Source organism: Petromyzon marinus, unplaced genomic scaffold (genome assembly GCF_048934315.1).
Source record: "Petromyzon marinus isolate PM22_M1 ecotype Great Lakes invasive population unplaced genomic scaffold, UKy_Petmar_22M1.pri1.0 PM_Scaffold_189, whole genome shotgun sequence".
Classification (NCBI taxonomy): Eukaryota; Metazoa; Chordata; class Hyperoartia; order Petromyzontiformes; family Petromyzontidae; genus Petromyzon; species Petromyzon marinus.
In genome coordinates this window covers 151,366-173,387 of record NW_027423156.1, presented here as the reverse complement: position 1 = coordinate 173,387, position 22,022 = coordinate 151,366, and the positions used below count along the sequence as shown (strand labels likewise).

General features: G+C 48.0%; 1 protein-coding gene across 1 annotated transcript in view; it reads left to right on the top strand.

The window, feature by feature from the left end:
- Positions 1-711: 711 nt before the first annotated feature.
- LOC142922842 (gamma-aminobutyric acid type B receptor subunit 2-like) overlaps positions 712-22,022 on the top strand; it is a gene marked incomplete at both ends in the record, with an annotated part of 41,769 nt that continues 20,458 nt past the window's right edge. Inside the window, 2 exons of the mRNA XM_076063784.1 lie at positions 712-967; positions 4,837-5,007. Coding sequence (XP_075919899.1) covers positions 712-967; positions 4,837-5,007 — 427 coding nt within the window. The remainder of the gene's footprint in view (positions 968-4,836; positions 5,008-22,022) is intronic.

Genomic DNA, 22,022 nt, shown 5'->3' with positions numbered 1-22,022 from the left:
GGTCAGCTCCCCACACGACAGATCGCATTCCCGTAGCAGCTGCGCTCGTTATATAAACGGGTTTGGGGGACTCTGCAAGGTGCTAAAGGTGGCAAACCACCCACTCACCCCAGCTTACATTTTACACTATCAGCCCGCACATCACCCCCCCGCCTCCGCTCCCTCCAGCCAGCCAGGCAGGAGGCCAGCCAGCAAAACCGTTTCTCAAACAGTCTGCCAATCGATCTGGCGATGCTGCTGCTGCTGTTGCTGCGTTGGTAGCGGTGTAACAAACGCAGCCAACAGTTGCACGCGCCACGGAGCGCGTGTGCGTGCGTATCGGTGTGGCCTTAAAATGCAAGAATGTGGAACAGGTGGCGCCTGTTCGCCTCTTGGCGTCCCAATCGTCTAACACTGGCGGTGAGGCTAGGCCCTCAAGAAGGTTGCCGTGGTTGGTGCAAACTTGATGCCTTCCAAGAAGTATTTGGTGTTTGAACAGCTCCCGCTTTATTGCCAGTAAGGATAAAACCTCCTATGCTAATACCAGCTGACGTTTCGGGCAATGACCCTTCTTCAGAGCACATCGGACGAAGAAGGGCCATTACTCGAAACGTCGCCTGTTTAATATATAGATGTTTTATTTTAAGGCGACGCACCACGCCCAGCGGTATTGCTGAACGCGTCCAGATCGGTTCCCCAGCTCAAGCAAACGTCTCGGAGTGGCGGTTGAAGCATCAATGGGAAGCGTTACAGAGCCCCGGTGCGTGTGCACGATTCTTCTTCCTTGTTCCCCCACCCCACCCCTCCTCCCCTTGCCCACCCCTCCCCCCGCCGCCCCCACCACGCGCAGTGCGACAACGCCAAGGGCCTCAAGGCGTTCTTCGACGCGATCAACTTTGGGCCCAACACTTCGCTGGTGTTCGGCGGCGTCTGCCCCACCGTGACGGCCACCATCGCCGAGGCCCTTCTCTCCTGGGACCTCGTGCAGGTACAAAGATAAAGGCAAAGGTTCCCCACCCCCCCCCCCCTCGACCGTGTAGCCCCGCTGGGGCAAGTGCCTTGAGCGGTACGCTGTCACTCGAGGCACGGTCACGGAGGACGGACGCACGCTCACGCACGCACACTACGGACAAAGATTCCCCCTGAAGCGTTTGCAGACTGTTGGGGCAAGTTTTGTGAGCGGGTGGCACCTATGAAGGATAACAGGACACGAGAGCGGGTGGGTGGCCAGCACCACGCCCGGCCGCCTTTGTCTCCCCAGTGGCCATGTTTTTTTACGTGCCGCACCAGGTACTCATTTGAGGCTGAGTCGACCTAGGGAAAGCCCAGGACGGAATCAGATATCACTCGCTACTGATGATGTTAGCCGTGAGCGGGAATCAAACTGTTGCAAGTAGGGACACAGGTGGGGAGAGAGACACACGTAGAGACACAGGTTGAGACACAGATAGAGACACAGAGAGAGACACACGTAGAGACACAGGTTGAGACACAGATAGAGACACAGAGAGAGACAGAGAGAGACACAGGTGGAGAGAGACAGAGAGACACAGGTAGAGGCACGGGTAGACAAGTAGAGACACAGAGACACACGTAGAGACAGAGAGAGAGACACAGGTAGAGATACAGAGACATACGTAGAGACACAGAGAGAGACACAGGTGGAGAGAGAGACACACAGATAGAGACACTGAGAGAGACACAGGTGGAGAGAGACAGAGAGGCATAGGTAGAAACACACGTAGAGACAGAGAGACACGTAGAGACACAGAGAAAGACACAGGTGGAGAGAAAGAGACACAGATAGAGACACAGAGAGAGACACAGATGGAGAGAGACACAGATAGAGCACAGATAGAGACACACGTAGAGACACAGAGACAGAGAGACACGTAGAGACACAGAGAAAGACACAGGTGGAGAGAGAGAGACACAGATAGAGACACAGAGAGAGACAGATGGAGAGAGACACAGATAGAGACACAAGTAGAGACACAGATAGACACCGAGAGATATATACAGGTGGAAAGTAGAGACACGGGTAGACACAGATAGGGACACACACACAGAGAGAGACACACAGGTGGAGGGAGCGAGAGAGAGACGCAGGTGAAAGAGTGTAACGATATTAATCGGTTTATTTCGCTATTGATTTTGGCCGCGCATGAATCACTGCGGGGGGAACCGTCGCCTGGAGGCTGCCACGTGACCGTGACGTGGAGATATATTTAACCTCCTCCCTCCTGCTCTATAAGATGCACGGCCACTCCCAGGGGTTTTGTTTAAAGCAAAACTTGGGGGCGGGGGGGATGGTGCGTCTTATAATCCGGTAGCTGTGAGTGTGTGTTCGCGTGCGTTAGCGCGTGTGTGGGGGAGCGGTGGTGCAGCGGTTAGCGCGCCGCGCTACGAACCCGGCGACCCGAGTTCGATTCCCCGCTCACGACCAACAACGGCGATGGATATCTGAACCGGTCCTGGTCGACGCAGCCTCAAACGAGTACCCGGTGCGGTGTGTAGTAAACATCGCCACTGGGGAGACAAAGGCGGCCGGGCGTGGTGCTGGCCACCCACCCCCTCGTGCGCCGTTCCGGCCTTCATAGGTGCTGCTGCTAGCTGCCAGCACTTGCCCCTACAGTCTGTTAAGGCTACACGGGGGATCTTTGTCTTTGTGTTGCAGAGCGCGGTGGCGCAGCGGTTAGCGCGCTGCGCTACGAACCCGGCGGCCGACTGTGGCGAATGTTTGAACCGTGGTCTGGGCCTCCCCTAGGTCGGCTCAGCCTTAAACGATTACCTGGTGCGGTGCGTAGACGTCAGCATTGCTGCCTCTCCCCCCCCCTCCCTCACCACCATCCCCCGTCATAGTAATGTGGACTTTCCACAACTGGCTCTGCTATGGGGAATGGGCAGCGGTAGGAGTGAGAAGGGCCACGCTGCGTGAGAGACCACGTGACCAAGCAAAGACAAAGCTCCCCCGTGTAGCCTGTAACAGACTGTTGGGGCAAGTGCTGGCAGCGAGTAGCACCTATGAAGGCCGGCACGGCACACGAGGGGGTGGGTGGCCAGCACCACGCCCGGCCGCCTTTGTCTCCCCAGCGCTGAAGTGTACACAACCGCACCAGGTGCTCCCGTGCACGCACGCGCGCGGGAGATGAAAGAGTCGGCGTTTAAAGCCGCGCTCAGATATCAATCGTGACCCCCCCCCCCCCCTTGTCACTACTCACCGGGCGATGAGGGTTGGTGAGTGGGTGAGGGTGGCCGGGGTGTGAAAGAATACGGGTGAGTGGCCAGCGGTGTGGGTGAGTGGTCGGTGGTGAGGGTGGCGAGGGTGGCGAGGAGGCCGAGTCGGGCGTGGTGCCGGCCACCCACCCGCTCTGTTTGCTCGTGCCGGACTTCATAGGTGCTCGCCAACAGCACTTGCCCCAACGGTCTGTTGATAGGCTATACGGGGGATCTTTGTGTGTGTGTAGTGTGTATGCGTGCATGTATAATGATGCATGTACTGGGGAGGGAATGTCGTGCTTTGAGGACATCGTCATCATCATCGCCGTCACCAAATCTGGGCCGTGTCCTCCGTAATCCAGCAGCTTCACCTCATCACCCCGCTCTCCACCCCCTCCACCCTCTCCCTGTCTCGCCCTCAATCCCCGAATGTCGTCTCCCGCTCTCTCCTCTCTCCGTTTCTCCCTCCCTCGTTCCTTCCATCCCTATCTCCCATCACCTCCAACCATACCCTCTCCCGCAGTCCCTCTCCCCTCCCTCTCCCTGGGTCCTCCAGCTCTCTCCTCCTTCCCTTCCTCTCATCCCCGGCTCTCCATCCTCTCCCTCTCTCTTTCTCTTAAGCTACAAACCTCCCCCCCCCCCGCCTTTCACCATCTCTCTCTCCCTCTTTCCATCCCTGTTTCCCGTCACCATCTCAAATCTCCCTCCCATCTTTCTCTCTCCGTCCATCCTTCCCTCTCTCCCCTGTCGCTCTCTCGCTCTCTCCCATCTCACACTTTCCTCCGTTTCTCTCTATGCTCCTGTATCGCTCTCAAGCTCAATTTGCCTTTCTCTTCGCTCCCTTCCCACGCTGCCTCTCCTCCTCCTCTCTCTCTCTCTGGAGAAATCTCCGCGCGTTGTAATGAGTCCCAAAAGCTGTCAAAGAGCGTGGGGTGAACACGTCCGTTAAGTGGGTGAGCTGTGAGTGGGTGGGTGGGTGGTTTAGTGTGCAAGTGAGTGGGTGGTGAGTGAGTGGGTGGTGTGTGTGTGAAGGGGTGAGCTGTGAGTGAGTGGGTGGGCGAGTGGGTGGTGTGTGTGTGTGTGAAGGGGTGAGCTGTGAGTGGGTGGGTGGGTGAATGGGTGGTTTAGTGTGCGAGTGAGTGGGTGGTGAGTGAGTGGGTGGTGTGTGTGTGAAGGGGTGAGCTGTGAGTGAGTGGGTGGGTGAGTGGGTGGTGTGTGTGTGTAGGGGTGAGCTGTGAGTGGGTGGGTGGGTGAACGGGTGGTTTAGTGTGCGAGTGAGTGGGTGGTGAGTGAGTGGGTGGTGTGCGAGTGAGTGAATGGTTTCGTGTGCGAGTGAGTGGGTGAACGGGGCAATGAGCAGCCGAGTGAGTGTGAGAGTGAGTCAGTAAAGGGAGTGAATGGGTGAGTGAGACGGTGAGTGCGTGAACGAGGCCTTAATCTCCACTCACCACCCCGACCCACCATCACTACCACCCACTACCACCACCTCCTCCATCACCACGTACCATCACCACGCACCACCACACATCACAGCATTACGAAGCGCTCGATGACACACCGTGTGCTGTGCCCTGCCCCCCCGTGCCCCCCCGTGCCCCCCTCCCCTCGTGCCCTCCACGCCCCCCCCGCCCCCCCAAGCTGTCGTTCGCGGCCACGACCCCGGTGCTGGCCGACAAGAAGAAGTATCCCTTCTTCCTGCGCACCGTGCCCTCGGACAACGCCGTGAACCCGGCCATCGCGCGCTTCCTGCGGCACTTCAGATGGCGCCGCGTCGGGACCCTCACCCAGGACGTGCAGCGCTTCTCCGAGGTGGCACAGCGTGGCGCACGGCGCGCAGGGTGGCACGTAGCACGCAGGGTGGCGCACGGCGCACAGGGTGGCACATAGCACGCAGGGTGGCACATAGCGCACAGGGTGGCACGTAGCGCACAGGGTGGCACATAGCACGCAGGGTGGCACATAGCACGCAGGGTGGCACATAGCACGCAGCGTGGCACGACACATAGCACGCAGGGTGGCACATACAACGCAGGGTGGCACGGCACATAGCACGCAGGTGGCATGGCTATAGCTCAAGAGGGTGGCATTGTACAATGGTGTAGTGTGTTCCGTCTGTCACGTGTGCGCGTGTGTGTGCGCGTGTGTGGATTGGTGGCGCAGTGGTTAGCGCATCGTGCTACGAACCCGGCGACTCGAGTTCAATCCCCGGCTCACAAACAACGTCAGTGGCAAATATCTCAACCGGTCCTGGGCCTCCCTTAAGTCTACTCGGCCGTTAATGCACTTCTGGCGTGATGGGTAAAACATCACCGCTGCGGAGACACAGGCGGTCGTGGTGCTGCTGGTCAGCCAGTAGTGAGTGGAGGCTACCCGGGGGATCTTTGTCCTTGAGCGCGTGTGTGTGGTGTGTGTGCGTGTTGTGTGTGTGTGTGGTGTGTGTGTGTGCTGTGTGTGTATGCTGTGTGTGTGTGGTGTGTGTGTGTGTGGTGTGTGGTGTGTGATGTGTGTACTGTGTGTGAATGCTGTGTGTGTGGTGTGTGTGTGGTGTGTGTGTGATGTGTATGTGTGGTGTGTGTGTGTGCTGTGTGTGCATGCTGTGTGTGTGCTGTGTGTATGCTGTGTGTGTGTGGTGTGTGTGTGGTGTGTGTGTGGTGTCTGATGTGTGTGTGGTGTGTATGTGTGGTGTGTGTACTGTGTGTGAATGCTGTGTGTGTGGTGTGTGTGTGTGGTGTGTGTGTGATGTGTATGTGTGGTGTGTGTGTGCTGTGTGTGCATGCTGTGTGTGTGCTGTGTGTGTGCTGTGTGTGTGTGCTGTGTGTGTGTGATGTATGTGTGTGTGTGGTGTGTGTGTGGTGTGTGTGTATGCTGTGTGTGTGCTGTGTGTGTGCTGTGTGTGTGCTGTATGTGTGTGTAGTGTGTGTGCTGTGTGTGTGGTGTGTGTGCTGTGTGTATGTGATGTGTGTGTGTGTGGTGTGTGTGCTGTGTGTGTGCTGTGTGTGTGGTGTGTGTGTTGTGTGTGATGTGTGTGTGTGGTGTGTGTGCTGTGTGTGTGCTGTGAGTGTGGTGTGTGTGTGTGTGATGTGTGTGTGTGGTGTGTGTGCTGTGTGTGTGTGATGTGTGTGTGGTGTGTGTGTGGTGTGTGTGTTGTGTGTGTGATGTGTGTGTGTGCTGTGTGTGTGGTGTGTGTGCTGTGTGTGTGTGATGTGTGTGTGGTGTGTGTGTGGTGTGTGTGTGGTGTGTGATGTGTGTGTGCTGTGTGTGTGCTGTGTGTGTGGGTGTGTGTGTTGTGTGTGATGTGTGTGTGGTGTGTGTGCTGTGTGTGTGTGTGATGTGTGTGTGCTGTGTGTGTGTGATGTGTGTGTGCTGTGTGTGTGGTGTGTGTGGTGTGTGTGCTGTGTGTATGCTGTGTGTGTGCTGTGTGTAGTGTGTATGCTGTGTGTGTGCTGTGTGTGTGTGTGGCGTGTGTGTGCTGTGTGTGTGGTGTGTGTGCTGTGTGTGTGCGTGTGATGTCAGTGCAGCGTGTGCCGCGAGTGATTGATGATTCTCTGGCTCTGTATCGCGGCCTCCCAGTGTCTCCCCATTACACCAGGCGGGGGGAGACGTGGGGGGGGGGGGGAGACGGGGGGGGGGAGACGTGGGGGAGGGGGGAGACGTGGGGGGGGGAGACGTGGGGGGGGGAGACGTGGGGGGGGGGACGTGGGGGGGGGAGACGTGGGAGGGGGAGACGAGACGTGGGGGGGGAAACGTGGGAGGGGGAGACGTGAGGAGGGAGACGGGGGGGGGGACATGGGGGGGGAAACGCGGGGGGGGTTGGGGAGATGTGGGGGGGGGCGCTGAGAAAGCGAGAGGGGGAGGGAGAGTCATGGTGACAGTGGGGCTAGTGTTAGTGTTAGTGGAGTGTTAGTGCTAGTGTTAATGGAGTGGTAGTGCTAGTGTTAGTGGAGTGTTAGTGCTAGTGGAGTGTTAGTGCTAGTGTTAGTGGAGTGTTAGTGCTAGTGTTAGTGGAGTGTTAGTGCTAGTGTTAGTGGAGTGGTAGTGCTAGTGTTAGTGCTAGTGTTAGTGCTAGTGGAGTGTTAGTGCTAGTGTTAGTGCTAGTGTTAGTGGAGTGTTAGTGTTAGTGCTAGTGTTAGTGGAGTGTTAGTGCTAGTGTTAGTGCAAGTGTTAGGGCTAGTGTTAGTGTTATGGCTAGTGTTAGTGCTAGTGTTAGTGCTAGTGTTAGTGCTAGTGTTAGTGCTAGTGTTAATGCTAGTGTTAGGGCTAGTGCTTGTGTTAGTGCTAGTGTTAGTGCTAGTGTTTGTGTTAGGGCTAGTGCTAGTGTTAGTGCTAGTGTTAGTGCTAGTGTTAGGGCTAGTGCTAGTGTTAGTGCTAGTGTTAGGGCTAGTGTTAGGGCTGGTGCTAGTGTTAGTGCTAGTGTTAGTGCTAGTGTTAGGGCTAGTGTTAGTGTTATGGCTAGTGTTAGTGCTAGTGTTAGGGCTAGTGTTAGTGCTAGTGCTAGTATTAGTGCTAGTGTTAGGGCTAGTGCTAGTGTTAGGGTTAGGGTTAGTGCTAGTGTTAGGGCTAGTGTTAGTGCTAGTGTTAGGGATAGTGCTAGTGTTAGTGCTAGTGTTAGTGCTAGTGTTAGGGCTAGTGCTAGTGTTAGTGCTAGTGTTAGGGATAGTGTTAGGGCTAGTGCTAGTGTGTGTTACTGCTAGTGATAGTGCTAGTGTTAGTGCTAGTATTAGGCCTAGTTCTAGTGTTAGTGCTAGTGTTATGGCTAATGTTAGGGCTAGTGCTAGTGTTAGGGCTAGTGTTAGTGCTAGTGTTAGTGCTAGTGTTAGTGCTAGTGTTAGGGCTAGTGCTAGTGTTAGTGCTAATGTTAGTGTTAGTGCTAGTGTTAATGCTAGTGTTAGTATTAGGTCTAGTGCTAGTGTTAGGGCTAGTGTGAGTGCTAGTGTTAGTGATAGGGCTAGGGCTAGTGTTAGTGCTACTGTTAGTGCTAGTGTTAGGGCTGGTGCTAGTGTTAGTGCTAGTGCTAGTATTAGTGTTAGTGCTAGTGTTAGTGCTAGTGTTAAGGCGAGTGCTAGTGCTAGTGTTAGTGCTATTGCTAGTGCTAGTGTTAGTGCTAGTGTTAGTGCTATCGATAGTGCTAGTGTTAGTGCTAGTGTTAGGGCTAGTGTTAGGGCTAGTGTTAGTGCTAGTGTTCGGGCTAGTGCTAGTGTTAGTGTTAGTGCTAGTGATAAGGCTAGTGCTAATGTTAGTGCTAGTGTTATTGCTAGTGTTAGTGCTATTGCTAGTGCTAGTGTTACTGCTAGTGTTAGTGCTAGTGTTAGTGCTAGTGTTAGTGTTAGGGCTAGTGTTAGTGCTAGTGTTAGGGCTAGCGTTAGTGTTAGTGCTAGTGTTAGTGCTAGTGTTAGGGCTAGTGTTAGTGCTAGTGTTAGTGTTAGGGCTAGTGCTAGTGTTAGGGCTAGTGCTAGTGTTAGTGCTAGTGTTAGTGCTAGTGTTAGTGTTTGGGCTAGTGCTAGTGTTAGTGCTAGTGTTACTGCTAGTGTGAGGGCTAGTGCTAGTGTTAGGGCTAGTGTTAATGTTAGTGCTAGTATTAGTGCTAGTGTTAGGGCTAGTGTTAGTGCTAGTGTTAGTCTTAGGGCTAGTGCTAGTGTTAGTGCTAGCGTTAGTGCTAGCGTTAGTGTTAGTGCTAGTGTTAGTGATAGTGTTGGTGCTAGTGTTATTGCTAGTGTTAGGGCTAGTGCTAGTGTTAGTGATAGTGGTAGTGCTAGTGTTAATGTTATTGCTAGTGTTAGTGCTAGTGTTAAGGCTGGTGACAGTGTTAGTGCTAGTGTTAGTGCTAGTGTTAGGGCTAGTGTTAGTGTTAGCGCTAGTGTTAGTGCTAGTGTTAGTGCTAGCGTTAGTGTTAGTGCTAGTGTTAGTGCTAGTGTTAGTGCTATTGCTAGTGTTAGCGCTAGTGTTAGTTCTAGTGTTAGTGCTAGCGTTAGTGTTAGTGCTAGTGTTAGTTCTAGTGTTAGTGCTAGTGTTAATGTTATTGCTAGTGTTAGTGCTAGTGTTAAGGCTGGTGCTAGTGTTAGTGCTAGTGTTAGTACTAGTGTTAGGGCTAGTATTAGTGCTAGTGTTCGTGCTAGTATTAGGGCTAGTGTTAGAGCTAGTGTTAGTGTTAGGACTAGTATTAGTGCTAGTGTTCGTGCTAGTGGTAGTGTTAGTGTTAGGGCTAGTGTTAGTGCTATTGTTAGTGCTAGTGTTAGGGCTAGTGTTAGTGGTAGTATTAGTGCTAGTGTTAGGGCTGGTGCTAGTGCTAGTGTTAGTACTAGTGTTATTGCTGGTATTATTGCTATTGTTAGTGCTATTGATAGGGCTAGTGCTAGTATTACTGCTAGTGTTAGTGCTAGTGTTAGTGTTATTGCAAGTGTTATTGCTAGTGTTAGTGTGACGGCTAGTATTAGTGCTAATGTTCGTGCGAGTGGTAGTGTTAGTGCTAGTGTTAGGGCTGGTGTTAGTGTTCGTGTTAGTGCTGGTGTTAGTGCTAGTGTTAGTGCTAGTGTTAAGGCTAGTGTTAGTGTAAGTGCTAGTGTTAGGTCTAGTGTTAGTGTTAGTGCTAGTGTTAGGGCAAGTGTTATTGCTAGTGTTAGGGGTAGTGTTAGTGCTAGTGTTAGTGCTAGTGTTAGTGCTAGTGCTTGTGTTAGGGCTGGTGCGAGTGTTAGTGCTAGTGTTAGTGCTAGTGTTAGGGCTAGTGTTAGGGCTGGTGCTAGTGCGAGTGTTAGTGTTAGGGCTAGTGCTAGTTTTAGTGCTATTGATACTGTTAGTGCTATTGTTAGTGCTAGTGTTAGTGCTAGTGTTAGTGCTGGTATTATGGCTAGTGCTAGTGTTAGTGCTAGTGTTAGGGCTAGTGCTAATGTTAGTGCCAGTGTTAGTGCTAGTTCTAGTGTTATTGTTAGTGCTAGTGTTAGTGCTAGTGTTAGAGCTAGTGTTAGGGCTAGTGCTAGTGTTAGTGCTAGTGTTAGGGCTAGTGTTAGGCCTAGTGTTAGTGCTAGTGTTAGTGCTAGTGATAGGGCTAGTGCTAATGCTAGTGTTATTGCAAGTGTTAGTGCTAGTGTTAGTGCTAGTGTTAGGGCTAGTGCTAGTGTTATTGCTAGTGTTAGGGCAAGTATTAGTGTTAGGGCTAGTGTTAGTGCTAGTGTTAGGGCTAGTGCTAGTGTTAGTGTTAGTGCTAGTGTTAGTGCTAGTTTTAGTGCTAGTGTTAGTGCTAGTGTTAGTGCTAGTGTTAGGGCTAGTGCAAGTGTTAGTGCTAGTGTTAGTGCTAGTGTTAGTGCTAGTGATATGGCTAGTGTTAGTGCTAGTGTTAGTGTTATGGCTAGTGTTAGTGCTAGTGTTAGTGCTAGTGTTAGGTCTAGTGTTAGTGCTAGTGTTAGGGCAAGTGTTATTGGTAGTGTTAGGGGTAGTGTTAGTGCTAGTGTTAATGCTAGTGCTTGTGTTAGGGCTGGTGCGATTGATAGTGCTCGTGTTAGTGCTAGTGTTATGGCTAGTGTTAGGGCTAGTGCTAGTTCGAGTGTTAGTGTTAGTGCTAGTGTTATTGCTAGTGTTAGGGCTAGTGCTAGTGTTAGTGCTAGTGCTTGTGATAGGGCTAGTGTTAGTGCTAGTGTTATTGCTATTGTTAGTGCTAGTGTTAGTGCTAGTGGTAGGGCTAGTGTTAGTGCTAGTGTTAGGGCTAGTGCTAGTGTTAGTGCTAATGTTAGTGTTAGTGCTAGTGTTAATGCTAGTGTTAGTATTAGGTCTAGTGCTAGTGTTAGGGCTAGTGTGAGTGCTAGTGTTAGTGATAGGGCTAGTGCTAGTGTTAGTGCTACTGTTAGTGCTAGTGTTAGGGCTGGTGCTAGTGTTAGTGCTAGTGTTAGGGCTAGTATTAGTGTTAGTGCTAGTGTTAGTGCTAGTGTTAAGGCGAGTGCTAGTGCTAGTGTTAGTGCTATTGCTAGTGCTAGTGTTAGTGCTAGTGTTAGTGCTATCGATAGTGCTAGTGTTAGTGCTAGTGTTAGGGCTAGTGTTAGGGCTAGTGTTAGTGCTAGTGTTCGGGCTAGTGCTAGTGTTAGTGTTAGTGCTAGTGATAAGGCTAGTGCTAATGTTAGTGCTAGTGTTATTGCTAGTGTTAGTGCTATTGCTAGTGCTAGTGTTACTGCTAGTGTTAGTGCTAGTGTTAGTGCTAGTGTTAGTGTTAGGGCTAGTGTTAGTGCTAGTGTTAGGGCTAGCGTTAGTGTTAGTGCTAGTGTTAGTGCTAGTGTTAGGGCTAGTGTTAGTGCTAGTGTTAGTGTTAGGGCTAGTGCTAGTGCTAGTGTTAGGGCTAGTGCTAGTGTTAGTGCTAGTGTTAGTGCTAGTGTTAGTGTTTGGGCTAGTGCTAGTGTTAGTGCTAGTGTTACTGCTAGTGTGAGGGCTAGTGCTAGTGTTAGGGCTAGTGTTAATGTTAGTGCTAGTATTAGTGCTAGTGTTAGGGCTAGTGTTAGTGCTAGTGTTAGTCTTAGGGCTAGTGCTAGTGTTAGTGCTAGCGTTAGTGCTAGCGTTAGTGTTAGTGCTAGTGTTAGTGCTAGTGTTGGTGCTAGTGTTATTGCTAGTGTTAGGGCTAGTGCTAGTGGTAGTGCTAGTGTTAATGTTATTGCTAGTGTTAGTGCTAGTGTTAAGGCTGGTGACAGTGTTAGTGCTAGTGTTAGTGCTAGAGTTAGGGCTAGTATTAGTGTTAGGGCTAGTGTTACTGCTAGTGTTAGTGCTAGTGTTAGGGCTAATGCTAGTGTTAGTGCTATTGTTAGTGCTACTGTTAGGGCTAATGCTAGTGTTAGGGCTAGTGTTAGGTCTAGTGTTCGTGTTAGTGCTAGTATTAGTGCTATTGTTGGGGCTAGTGTTAGGACTAGTGCTAGTGTTACGGCTAGTGCTAGTGTTAGTGCTGATGTTAGTGTTAGGGCTTGTGCTAGTGTTAGTGCTAGTGTTATTGCTAGTGTTACTGCTAGTGTTAGGGCTGGTGTTAGGGCTAGTGCAAGTGCTAGTGTTAGTGCTAGTGTTAGTGATAGGGCTAGTGCTAGTGTAAGTGCTAGTGTTAGTGCTAGTGTTAGTGCTAGTGATAGGGCTAGTGCTAGTGTTAGTGCTAGTGTTAGTGCTCGTGTCAGTGCTAGTGTTAGGGTTAGTGCTAGTGTTAGGGCTAGCGTTAGTGTTAGTGCTAGTGTTAGTGCTAGTGTTAGGGCTAGTGTTAGTGCTAGTGTTAGTGCTAGTTTTAGGGCTAGTGTTAGTGCTAGTGTTAGTGCTAGTGTTAGGGCTAGTGCTAGTGTTAGGGCTAGTGTTAGTGCTAGTATTAGTGCTAGTGTTAGGTCTAGTGTTAGTGCTAGTGTTAGGGCTAGTGTAAGGGCTAGTGCTAGTGTTAGTGCTAGTGTTAGGGCTAGTGTTAGTGTTAGCGCTAGTGTTAGTGCTAGTGTTAGTGCTAGCGTTAGTGTTAGTGCTAGTGTTAGTGCTAGTGTTAGTGCTATTGCTAGTGTTAGCGCTAGTGTTAGTTCTAGTGTTAGTGCTAGCGTTAGTGTTAGTGCTAGTGTTAGTTCTAGTGTTAGTGCTAGTGTTAATGTTATTGCTAGTGTTAGTGCTAGTGTTAAGGCTGGTGCTAGTGTTAGTGCTAGTGTTAGTACTAGTGTTAGGGCTAGTATTAGTGCTAGTGTTCGTGCTAGTATTAGGGCTAGTGTTAGAGCTAGTGTTAGGACTAGTATTAGTGCTAGTGTTCGTGCTAGTGGTAGTGTTAGTGCTAGTGTTAGGGCTAGTGTTAGTGCTATTGTTAGTGCTAGTGTTAGGGCTAGTGTTAGTGGTAGTATTAGTGCTAGTGTTAGGGCTGGTGCTAGTGCTAGTGTTAGTACTAGTGTTATTGCTGGTATTAGTGCTATTGTTAGTGCTATTGATAGGGCTAGTGCTAGTATTACTGCTAGTGTTAGTGCTAGTGTTAGTGTTATTGCAAGTGTTATTGCTAGTGTTAGTGTGACGGCTAGTATTAGTGCTAATGTTCGTGCGAGTGGTAGTGTTAGTGCTAGTGTTAGGGCTGGTGTTAGTGTTCGTGTTAGTGCTGGTGTTAGTGCTAGTGTTAGTGCTAGTGTTAAGGCTAGTGTTAGTGCTAGTGTAAGTGCTAGTGTTAGGTCTAGTGTTAGTGCTAGTGTTAGGGCAAGTGTTATTGCTAGTGTTAGGGGTAGTGTTAGTGTTAGTGCTAGTGTTAGTGCTAGTGCTTGTGTTAGGGTTGGTGCGAGTGTTAGTGCTAGTGTTAGTGCTAGTGTTAGGGCTAGTGTTAGGGCTGGTGCTAGTGCGAGTGTTAGTGTTAGGGCTAGTGCTAGTTTTAGTGCTATTGATACTGTTAGTGCTATTGTTAGTGCTAGTGTTAGTGCTAGTGTTAGGGCTAGTGCTAGTGCTGGTATTATGGCTAGTGCTAGTGTTAGTGCTAGTGTTAGGGCTAGTGCTAATGTTAGTGCCAGTGTTAGTGCTAGTTCTAGTGTTATTGTTAGTGCTAGTGTTAGAGCTAGTGTTAGGGCTAGTGCTAGTGTTAGTGCTAGTGTTAGGGCTAGTGTTAGGCCTAGTGTTAGTGCTAGTGTTAGTGCTAGTGATAGGGCTAGTGCTAATGCTAGTGTTATTGCAAGTGTTAGTGCTAGTGTTAGTGCTAGTGTTAGGGCTAGTGCTAGTGTTATTGCTAGTGTTAGGGCTAGTATTAGTGTTAGGGCTAGTGTTAGTGCTAGTGTTAGGGCTAGTGCTAGTGTTAGTGCTAGTGTTAGTGCTAGTTTTAGTGCTAGTGTTAGTGCTAGTGTTAGTGCTAGTGTTAGGGCTAGTGCAAGTGTTAGTGCTAGTGTTAGTGCTAGTGTTAGTGCTAGTGATATGGCTAGTGCTAGTGTTAGTGCTAGTGTTAGTGTTATGGCTAGTGTTAGTGCTAGTGTTAGTGCTAGTGTTATGTCTAGTGTTAGTGCTAGTGTTAGGGCAAGTGTTATTGGTAGTGTTAGGGGTAGTGTTAGTGCTAGTGTTAATGCTAGTGCTTGTGTTAGGGCTGGTGCGATTGATAGTGCTCGTGTTAGTGCTAGTGTTATGGCTAGTGTTAGGGCTAGTGCTAGTTCGAGTGTTAGTGTTAGTGCTAGTGTTATTGCTAGTGTTAGGGCTAGTGCTAGTATTAGTGCTAGTGATAGGGCTAGTGTTAGTGCTAGTGTTATTGCTAGTGTTAGTGCTAGTGTTAGTGCTAGTGTTAGGGCTAGTATTAATGCTAGTGTTAGTGCTAGTGTTAGGGCTAGTGTTAGTGCTAGTTTTAGGGCTAGTATTAGTGTTAGGGCTAGTGTTACTGCTAGTGTTAGGGCTAGTGCTAGTGTTAGTGCTAGTGTTAGTGCTAGTGCTATTGCTAGTGTTAGTGCTAGTGTTAGTGCTAGTGTTAGGGCTAGTGCTAGTGTAAGTGCTAGTGTTAGTGCTAGTGTTAGTGCTAGTGATAGGGCTAGTGCTAGTGTTAGTACTAGTGTTAGTGCTCGTGTCAGTGCTAGTGTTAGGGTTAGTGCTAGTGTTAGGGCTAGCGTTAGTGTTAGTGCTAGTATTAGTGCTAGTGTTAGGTCTAGTGTTAGTGCTAGTGTTAGGGCTAGTGTAAGGGCTAGTGCTTGTGCTAGTGTTAGGGCTAGTGTTAGTGTTAGCGCTAGTGTTAGTGCTAGTGTTAGTGCTAGCGTTAGTGTTAGTGCTAGTGTTAGTGCTAGTGTTAGTGCTATTGCTAGTGTTAGCGCTAGTGTTAGTGCTAGTGTTAGTGCTAGCATTAGTGTTAGTGCTAGTGTTAGTTCTAGTGTTAGTGCTAGTGTTAATGTTATTGCTAGTGTTAGTGCTAGTGTTAAGGCTGGTGCTAGTGTTAGTACTAGTATTAGGGCTAGTATTAGTGCTAGTGTTAGTGCTAGTATTAGGGCTAGTGTTAGAGCTAGTGTTAGTGTTAGGGCTAGTATTAGTGCTAGTGTTCGTGCTAGTGGTAGTGTTAGTGCTAGTGTTAGGGCTAGTGTTAGTGCTATTGTTAGTGCTAGTGTTAGGGCTAGTGTTAGTGGTAGTATTAGTGCTAGTGTTAGGGCTGGTGCTAGTGCTAGTGTTAGTACTAGTGTTATTGCTGATATTAGTGCTATTGTTAGTGCTATTGATAGGGCTAGTGCTAGTATTACTGCTAGTGTTAGTGCTAGTGTTAGTGTTATTGCTAGTGTTAGTGCTAGTGTTAGTGCTAGTATTAGGGCTAGTGTTATTGCTAGTGTTAGTGTGACGGCTAGTATTAGTGCTAATGTTCGTGCGAGTGGTAGTGTTAGTGCTAGTGTTAGGGCTGGTGTTAGTGTTCTTGTTAGTGCTGGTGTTAGTGCTAGTGTTAGTGCTAGTGTTAAGGCTAGTGTTGGTGTTAGTGCTAGTGTAAGTGCTAGTGTTAGGTCTAGTGTTAGTGCTAGTGTTAGGGCAAGTGTTATTGCTAGTGTTAGGGGTAGTGTTAGTGCTAGTGTTAGTGCTAGTGCTTGTGTTAGGGCTGGTGCGAGTGTTAGTGCTAGTGTTAGTGCTAGTGTTAGGGCTAGTGTTAGGGCTGGTGCTAGTGCGAGTGTTAGTGTTAGGGCTAGTGCTAGTTTTAGTGCTATTGATACTATTAGTGCTATTGTTAGTGCTAGTGTTAGGGCTAGTGCTAGTGCTGGTATTATGGCTAGTGCTAGTGTTAGTGCTAGTGTTAGTGCTAGTTTTAGTGCTAGTGTTAGTGCTAGTGTTAGTGCTAGTGTTAGGGCTAGTGCAAGTGTTAGTGCTAGTGTTAGTGCTAGTGTTAGTGCTAGTGATATGGCTAGTGTTAGTGCTAGTGTTAGTGTTATGGCTAGTGTTAGTGCTAGTGTTAGTGCTAGTGTTAGGTCTAGTGTTAGTGCTAGTGTTAGGGCAAGTGTTATTGGTAGTGTTAGGGGTAGTGTTAGTGCTAGTGTTAATGCTAGTGCTTGTGTTAGGGCTGGTGCGATTGATAGTGCTCGTGTTAGTGCTAGTGTTATGGCTAGTGTTAGGGCTAGTGCTAGTTCGAGTGTTAGTGTTAGTGCTAGTGTTATTGCTAGTGTTAGGGCTAGTGCTAGTGTTAGTGCTTGTGATAGGGCTAGTGTTAGTGCTAGTGTTATTGCTAGTGTTAGTGCTAGTGTTAGTGCTAGTGTTAGGGCTAGTGTTAGTGCTAGTGTTAGGGCTAGTGCTAGTGTTAGTGCTAATGTTAGTGTTAGTGCTAGTGTTAATGCTAGTGTTAGTATTAGGTCTAGTGCTAGTGTTAGGGCTAGTGTGAGTGCTAGTGTTAGTGATAGGGCTAGTGCTAGTGTTAGTGCTACTGTTAGTGCTAGTGTTAGGGCTGGTGCTAGTGTTAGTGCTAGTGTTAGGGCTAGTATTAGTGTTAGTGCTAGTGTTAGTGCTAGTGTTAAGGCGAGTGCTAGTGCTAGTGTTAGTGCTATTGCTAGTGCTAGTGTTAGTGCTAGTGTTAGTGCTATCGATAGTGCTAGTGTTAGTGCTAGTGTTAGGGCTAGTGTTAGGGCTAGTGTTAGTGCTAGTGTTCGGGCTAGTGCTAGTGTTAGTGTTAGTGCTAGTGATAAGGCTAGTGCTAATGTTAGTGCTAGTGTTATTGCTAGTGTTAGTGCTATTGCTAGTGCTAGTGTTACTGCTAGTGTTAGTGCTAGTGTTAGTGCTAGTGTTAGTGTTAGGGCTAGTGTTAGTGCTAGTGTTAGGGCTAGCGTTAGTGTTAGTGCTAGTGTTAGTGCTAGTGTTAGGGCTAGTGTTAGTGCTAGTGTTAGTGTTAGGGCTAGTGCTAGTGCTAGTGTTAGGGCTAGTGCTAGTGTTAGTGCTAGTGTTAGTGCTAGTGTTAGTGTTTGGGCTAGTGCTAGTGTTAGTGCTAGTGTTACTGCTAGTGTGAGGGCTAGTGCTAGTGTTAGGGCTAGTGTTAATGTTAGTGCTAGTATTAGTGCTAGTGTTAGGGCTAGTGTTAGTGCTAGTGTTAGTCTTAGGGCTAGTGCTAGTGTTAGTGCTAGCGTTAGTGCTAGCGTTAGTGTTAGTGCTACTGTTAGTGCTAGTGTTGGTGCTAGTGTTATTGCTAGTGTTAGGGCTAGTGCTAGTGGTAGTGCTAGTGTTAATGTTATTGCTAGTGTTAGTGCTAGTGTTAAGGCTGGTGACAGTGTTAGTGCTAGTGTTAGTGCTAGAGTTAGGGCTAGTATTAGTGTTAGGGCTAGTGTTACTGCTAGTGTTAGTGCTAGTGTTAGGGCTAATGCTAGTGTTAGTGCTATTGTTAGTGCTACTGTTAGGGCTAATGCTAGTGTTAGGGCTAGTGTTAGGTCTAGTGTTCGTGTTAGTGCTAGTATTAGTGCTATTGTTGGGGCTAGTGTTAGGACTAGTGCTAGTGTTACGGCTAGTGCTAGTGTTAGTGCTGATGTTAGTGTTAGGGCTTGTGCTAGTGTTAGTGCTAGTGTTATTGCTAGTGTTACTGCTAGTGTTAGGGCTGGTGTTAGGGCTAGTGCAAGTGCTAGTGTTAGTGCTAGTGTTAGTGATAGGGCTAGTGCTAGTGTAAGTGCTAGTGTTAGTGCTAGTGTTAGTGCTAGTGATAGGGCTAGTGCTAGTGTTAGTGCTAGTGTTAGTGCTCGTGTCAGTGCTAGTGTTAGGGTTAGTGCTAGTGTTAGGGCTAGCGTTAGTGTTAGTGCTAGTGTTAGTGCTAGTGTTAGGGCTAGTGTTAGTGCTAGTGTTAGTGCTAGTTTTAGGGCTAGTGTTAGTGCTAGTGTTAGTGCTAGTGTTAGGGCTAGTGCTAGTGTTAGGGCTAGTGTTAGTGCTAGTATTAGTGCTAGTGTTAGGTCTAGTGTTAGTGCTAGTGTTAGGGCTAGTGTAAGGGCTAGTGCTAGTGTTAGTGCTAGTGTTAGGGCTAGTGTTAGTGTTAGCGCTAGTGTTAGTGCTAGTGTTAGTGCTAGCGTTAGTGTTAGTGCTAGTGTTAGTGCTAGTGTTAGTGCTATTGCTAGTGTTAGCGCTAGTGTTAGTTCTAGTGTTAGTGCTAGCGTTAGTGTTAGTGCTAGTGTTAGTTCTAGTGTTAGTGCTAGTGTTAATGTTATTGCTAGTGTTAGTGCTAGTGTTAAGGCTGGTGCTAGTGTTAGTGCTAGTGTTAGTACTAGTGTTAGGGCTAGTATTAGTGCTAGTGTTCGTGCTAGTATTAGGGCTAGTGTTAGAGCTAGTGTTAGGACTAGTATTAGTGCTAGTGTTCGTGCTAGTGGTAGTGTTAGTGCTAGTGTTAGGGCTAGTGTTAGTGCTATTGTTAGTGCTAGTGTTAGGGCTAGTGTTAGTGGTAGTATTAGTGCTAGTGTTAGGGCTGGTGCTAGTGCTAGTGTTAGTACTAGTGTTATTGCTGGTATTAGTGCTATTGTTAGTGCTATTGATAGGGCTAGTGCTAGTATTACTGCTAGTGTTAGTGCTAGTGTTAGTGTTATTGCAAGTGTTATTGCTAGTGTTAGTGTGACGGCTAGTATTAGTGCTAATGTTCGTGCGAGTGGTAGTGTTAGTGCTAGTGTTAGGGCTGGTGTTAGTGTTCGTGTTAGTGCTGGTGTTAGTGCTAGTGTTAGTGCTAGTGTTAAGGCTAGTGTTAGTGCTAGTGTAAGTGCTAGTGTTAGGTCTAGTGTTAGTGCTAGTGTTAGGGCAAGTGTTATTGCTAGTGTTAGGGGTAGTGTTAGTGTTAGTGCTAGTGTTAGTGCTAGTGCTTGTGTTAGGGTTGGTGCGAGTGTTAGTGCTAGTGTTAGTGCTAGTGTTAGGGCTAGTGTTAGGGCTGGTGCTAGTGCGAGTGTTAGTGTTAGGGCTAGTGCTAGTTTTAGTGCTATTGATACTGTTAGTGCTATTGTTAGTGCTAGTGTTAGTGCTAGTGTTAGGGCTAGTGCTAGTGCTGGTATTATGGCTAGTGCTAGTGTTAGTGCTAGTGTTAGGGCTAGTGCTAATGTTAGTGCCAGTGTTAGTGCTAGTTCTAGTGTTATTGTTAGTGCTAGTGTTAGAGCTAGTGTTAGGGCTAGTGCTAGTGTTAGTGCTAGTGTTAGGGCTAGTGTTAGGCCTAGTGTTAGTGCTAGTGTTAGTGCTAGTGATAGGGCTAGTGCTAATGCTAGTGTTATTGCAAGTGTTAGTGCTAGTGTTAGTGCTAGTGTTAGGGCTAGTGCTAGTGTTATTGCTAGTGTTAGGGCTAGTATTAGTGTTAGGGCTAGTGTTAGTGCTAGTGTTAGGGCTAGTGCTAGTGTTAGTGTTAGTGCTAGTGTTAGTGCTAGTTTTAGTGCTAGTGTTAGTGCTAGTGTTAGTGCTAGTGTTAGGGCTAGTGCAAGTGTTAGTGCTAGTGTTAGTGCTAGTGTTAGTGCTAGTGATATGGCTAGTGCTAGTGTTAGTGCTAGTGTTAGTGTTATGGCTAGTGTTAGTGCTAGTGTTAGTGCTAGTGTTATGTCTAGTGTTAGTGCTAGTGTTAGGGCAAGTGTTATTGGTAGTGTTAGGGGTAGTGTTAGTGCTAGTGTTAATGCTAGTGCTTGTGTTAGGGCTGGTGCGATTGATAGTGCTCGTGTTAGTGCTAGTGTTATGGCTAGTGTTAGGGCTAGTGCTAGTTCGAGTGTTAGTGTTAGTGCTAGTGTTATTGCTAGTGTTAGGGCTAGTGCTAGTATTAGTGCTAGTGATAGGGCTAGTGTTAGTGCTAGTGTTATTGCTAGTGTTAGTGCTAGTGTTAGTGCTAGTGTTAGGGCTAGTATTAATGCTAGTGTTAGTGCTAGTGTTAGGGCTAGTGTTAGTGCTAGTTTTAGGGCTAGTATTAGTGTTAGGGCTAGTGTTACTGCTAGTGTTAGGGCTAGTGCTAGTGTTAGTGCTAGTGTTAGTGCTAGTGCTATTGCTAGTGTTAGTGCTAGTGTTAGTGCTAGTGTTAGGGCTAGTGCTAGTGTAAGTGCTAGTGTTAGTGCTAGTGTTAGTGCTAGTGATAGGGCTAGTGCTAGTGTTAGTACTAGTGTTAGTGCTCGTGTCAGTGCTAGTGTTAGGGTTAGTGCTAGTGTTAGGGCTAGCGTTAGTGTTAGTGCTAGTATTAGTGCTAGTGTTAGGTCTAGTGTTAGTGCTAGTGTTAGGGCTAGTGTAAGGGCTAGTGCTTGTGCTAGTGTTAGGGCTAGTGTTAGTGTTAGCGCTAGTGTTAGTGCTAGTGTTAGTGCTAGCGTTAGTGTTAGTGCTAGTGTTAGTGCTAGTGTTAGTGCTATTGCTAGTGTTAGCGCTAGTGTTAGTGCTAGTGTTAGTGCTAGCATTAGTGTTAGTGCTAGTGTTAGTTCTAGTGTTAGTGCTAGTGTTAATGTTATTGCTAGTGTTAGTGCTAGTGTTAAGGCTGGTGCTAGTGTTAGTACTAGTATTAGGGCTAGTATTAGTGCTAGTGTTAGTGCTAGTATTAGGGCTAGTGTTAGAGCTAGTGTTAGTGTTAGGGCTAGTATTAGTGCTAGTGTTCGTGCTAGTGGTAGTGTTAGTGCTAGTGTTAGGGCTAGTGTTAGTGCTATTGTTAGTGCTAGTGTTAGGGCTAGTGTTAGTGGTAGTATTAGTGCTAGTGTTAGGGCTGGTGCTAGTGCTAGTGTTAGTACTAGTGTTATTGCTGATATTAGTGCTATTGTTAGTGCTATTGATAGGGCTAGTGCTAGTATTACTGCTAGTGTTAGTGCTAGTGTTAGTGTTATTGCTAGTGTTAGTGCTAGTGTTAGTGCTAGTATTAGGGCTAGTGTTATTGCTAGTGTTAGTGTGACGGCTAGTATTAGTGCTAATGTTCGTGCGAGTGGTAGTGTTAGTGCTAGTGTTAGGGCTGGTGTTAGTGTTCTTGTTAGTGCTGGTGTTAGTGCTAGTGTTAGTGCTAGTGTTAAGGCTAGTGTTGGTGTTAGTGCTAGTGTAAGTGCTAGTGTTAGGTCTAGTGTTAGTGCTAGTGTTAGGGCAAGTGTTATTGCTAGTGTTAGGGGTAGTGTTAGTGCTAGTGTTAGTGCTAGTGCTTGTGTTAGGGCTGGTGCGAGTGTTAGTGCTAGTGTTAGTGCTAGTGTTAGGGCTAGTGTTAGGGCTGGTGCTAGTGCGAGTGTTAGTGTTAGGGCTAGTGCTAGTTTTAGTGCTATTGATACTATTAGTGCTATTGTTAGTGCTAGTGTTAGGGCTAGTGCTAGTGCTGGTATTATGGCTAGTGCTAGTGTTAGTGCTAGTGTTAGGGCTAGTGCTAATGTTAGTGCCAGTGTTAGTGCTAGTTCTAGTGTTATTGTTAGTGCTAGTGTTGGTGCTAGTGTTAGAGCTAGTGTTAGGGCTAGTGTTAGTGTTAGTGCTAGTGTTAGGGCTAGTGTTAGGCCTAGTGTTAGTGCTAGTGTTAGTGCTAGTGATAGGGCTAGTGCTAGTGTTAATGCTAGTGTTATTGCAAGTGTTAGTGCTAGTGTTAGTGCTAGTGTTAGGGCTAGTGCTAGTGTTATTGCTAGTGTTAGGGCTAGTATTAGTGTTAGGGCTAGTGTTAGTGCTAGTGTTAGGGCTAGTGCTAGTGTTAGTGCTAGTGTTAGTGCTAGTTTTAGTGCTAGTGTTAGTGCTAGTGTTAGTGCTAGTGTTAGGGCTAGTGCAAGTGTTAGTGCTAGTGTTAGTGCTAGTGTTGGTGCTAGTGATATGGCTAGTGCTAGTGTTAGTGCTAGTGTTATGGCTAGTGTTAGTGCTAGTGTTAGGTCTAGTGTTAGTGCTAGTGTTAGGGCATTGTTATTGGTAGTGTTAGGGGTAGTGTTAGTGCTAGTGTTAATGCTAGTGCTTATGTTAGGGCTGGTGCAATTGATAGTGCTCGTGTTAGTGCTAGTGTTATGGCTAGTGTTAGGGCTAGTGCTAGTTCG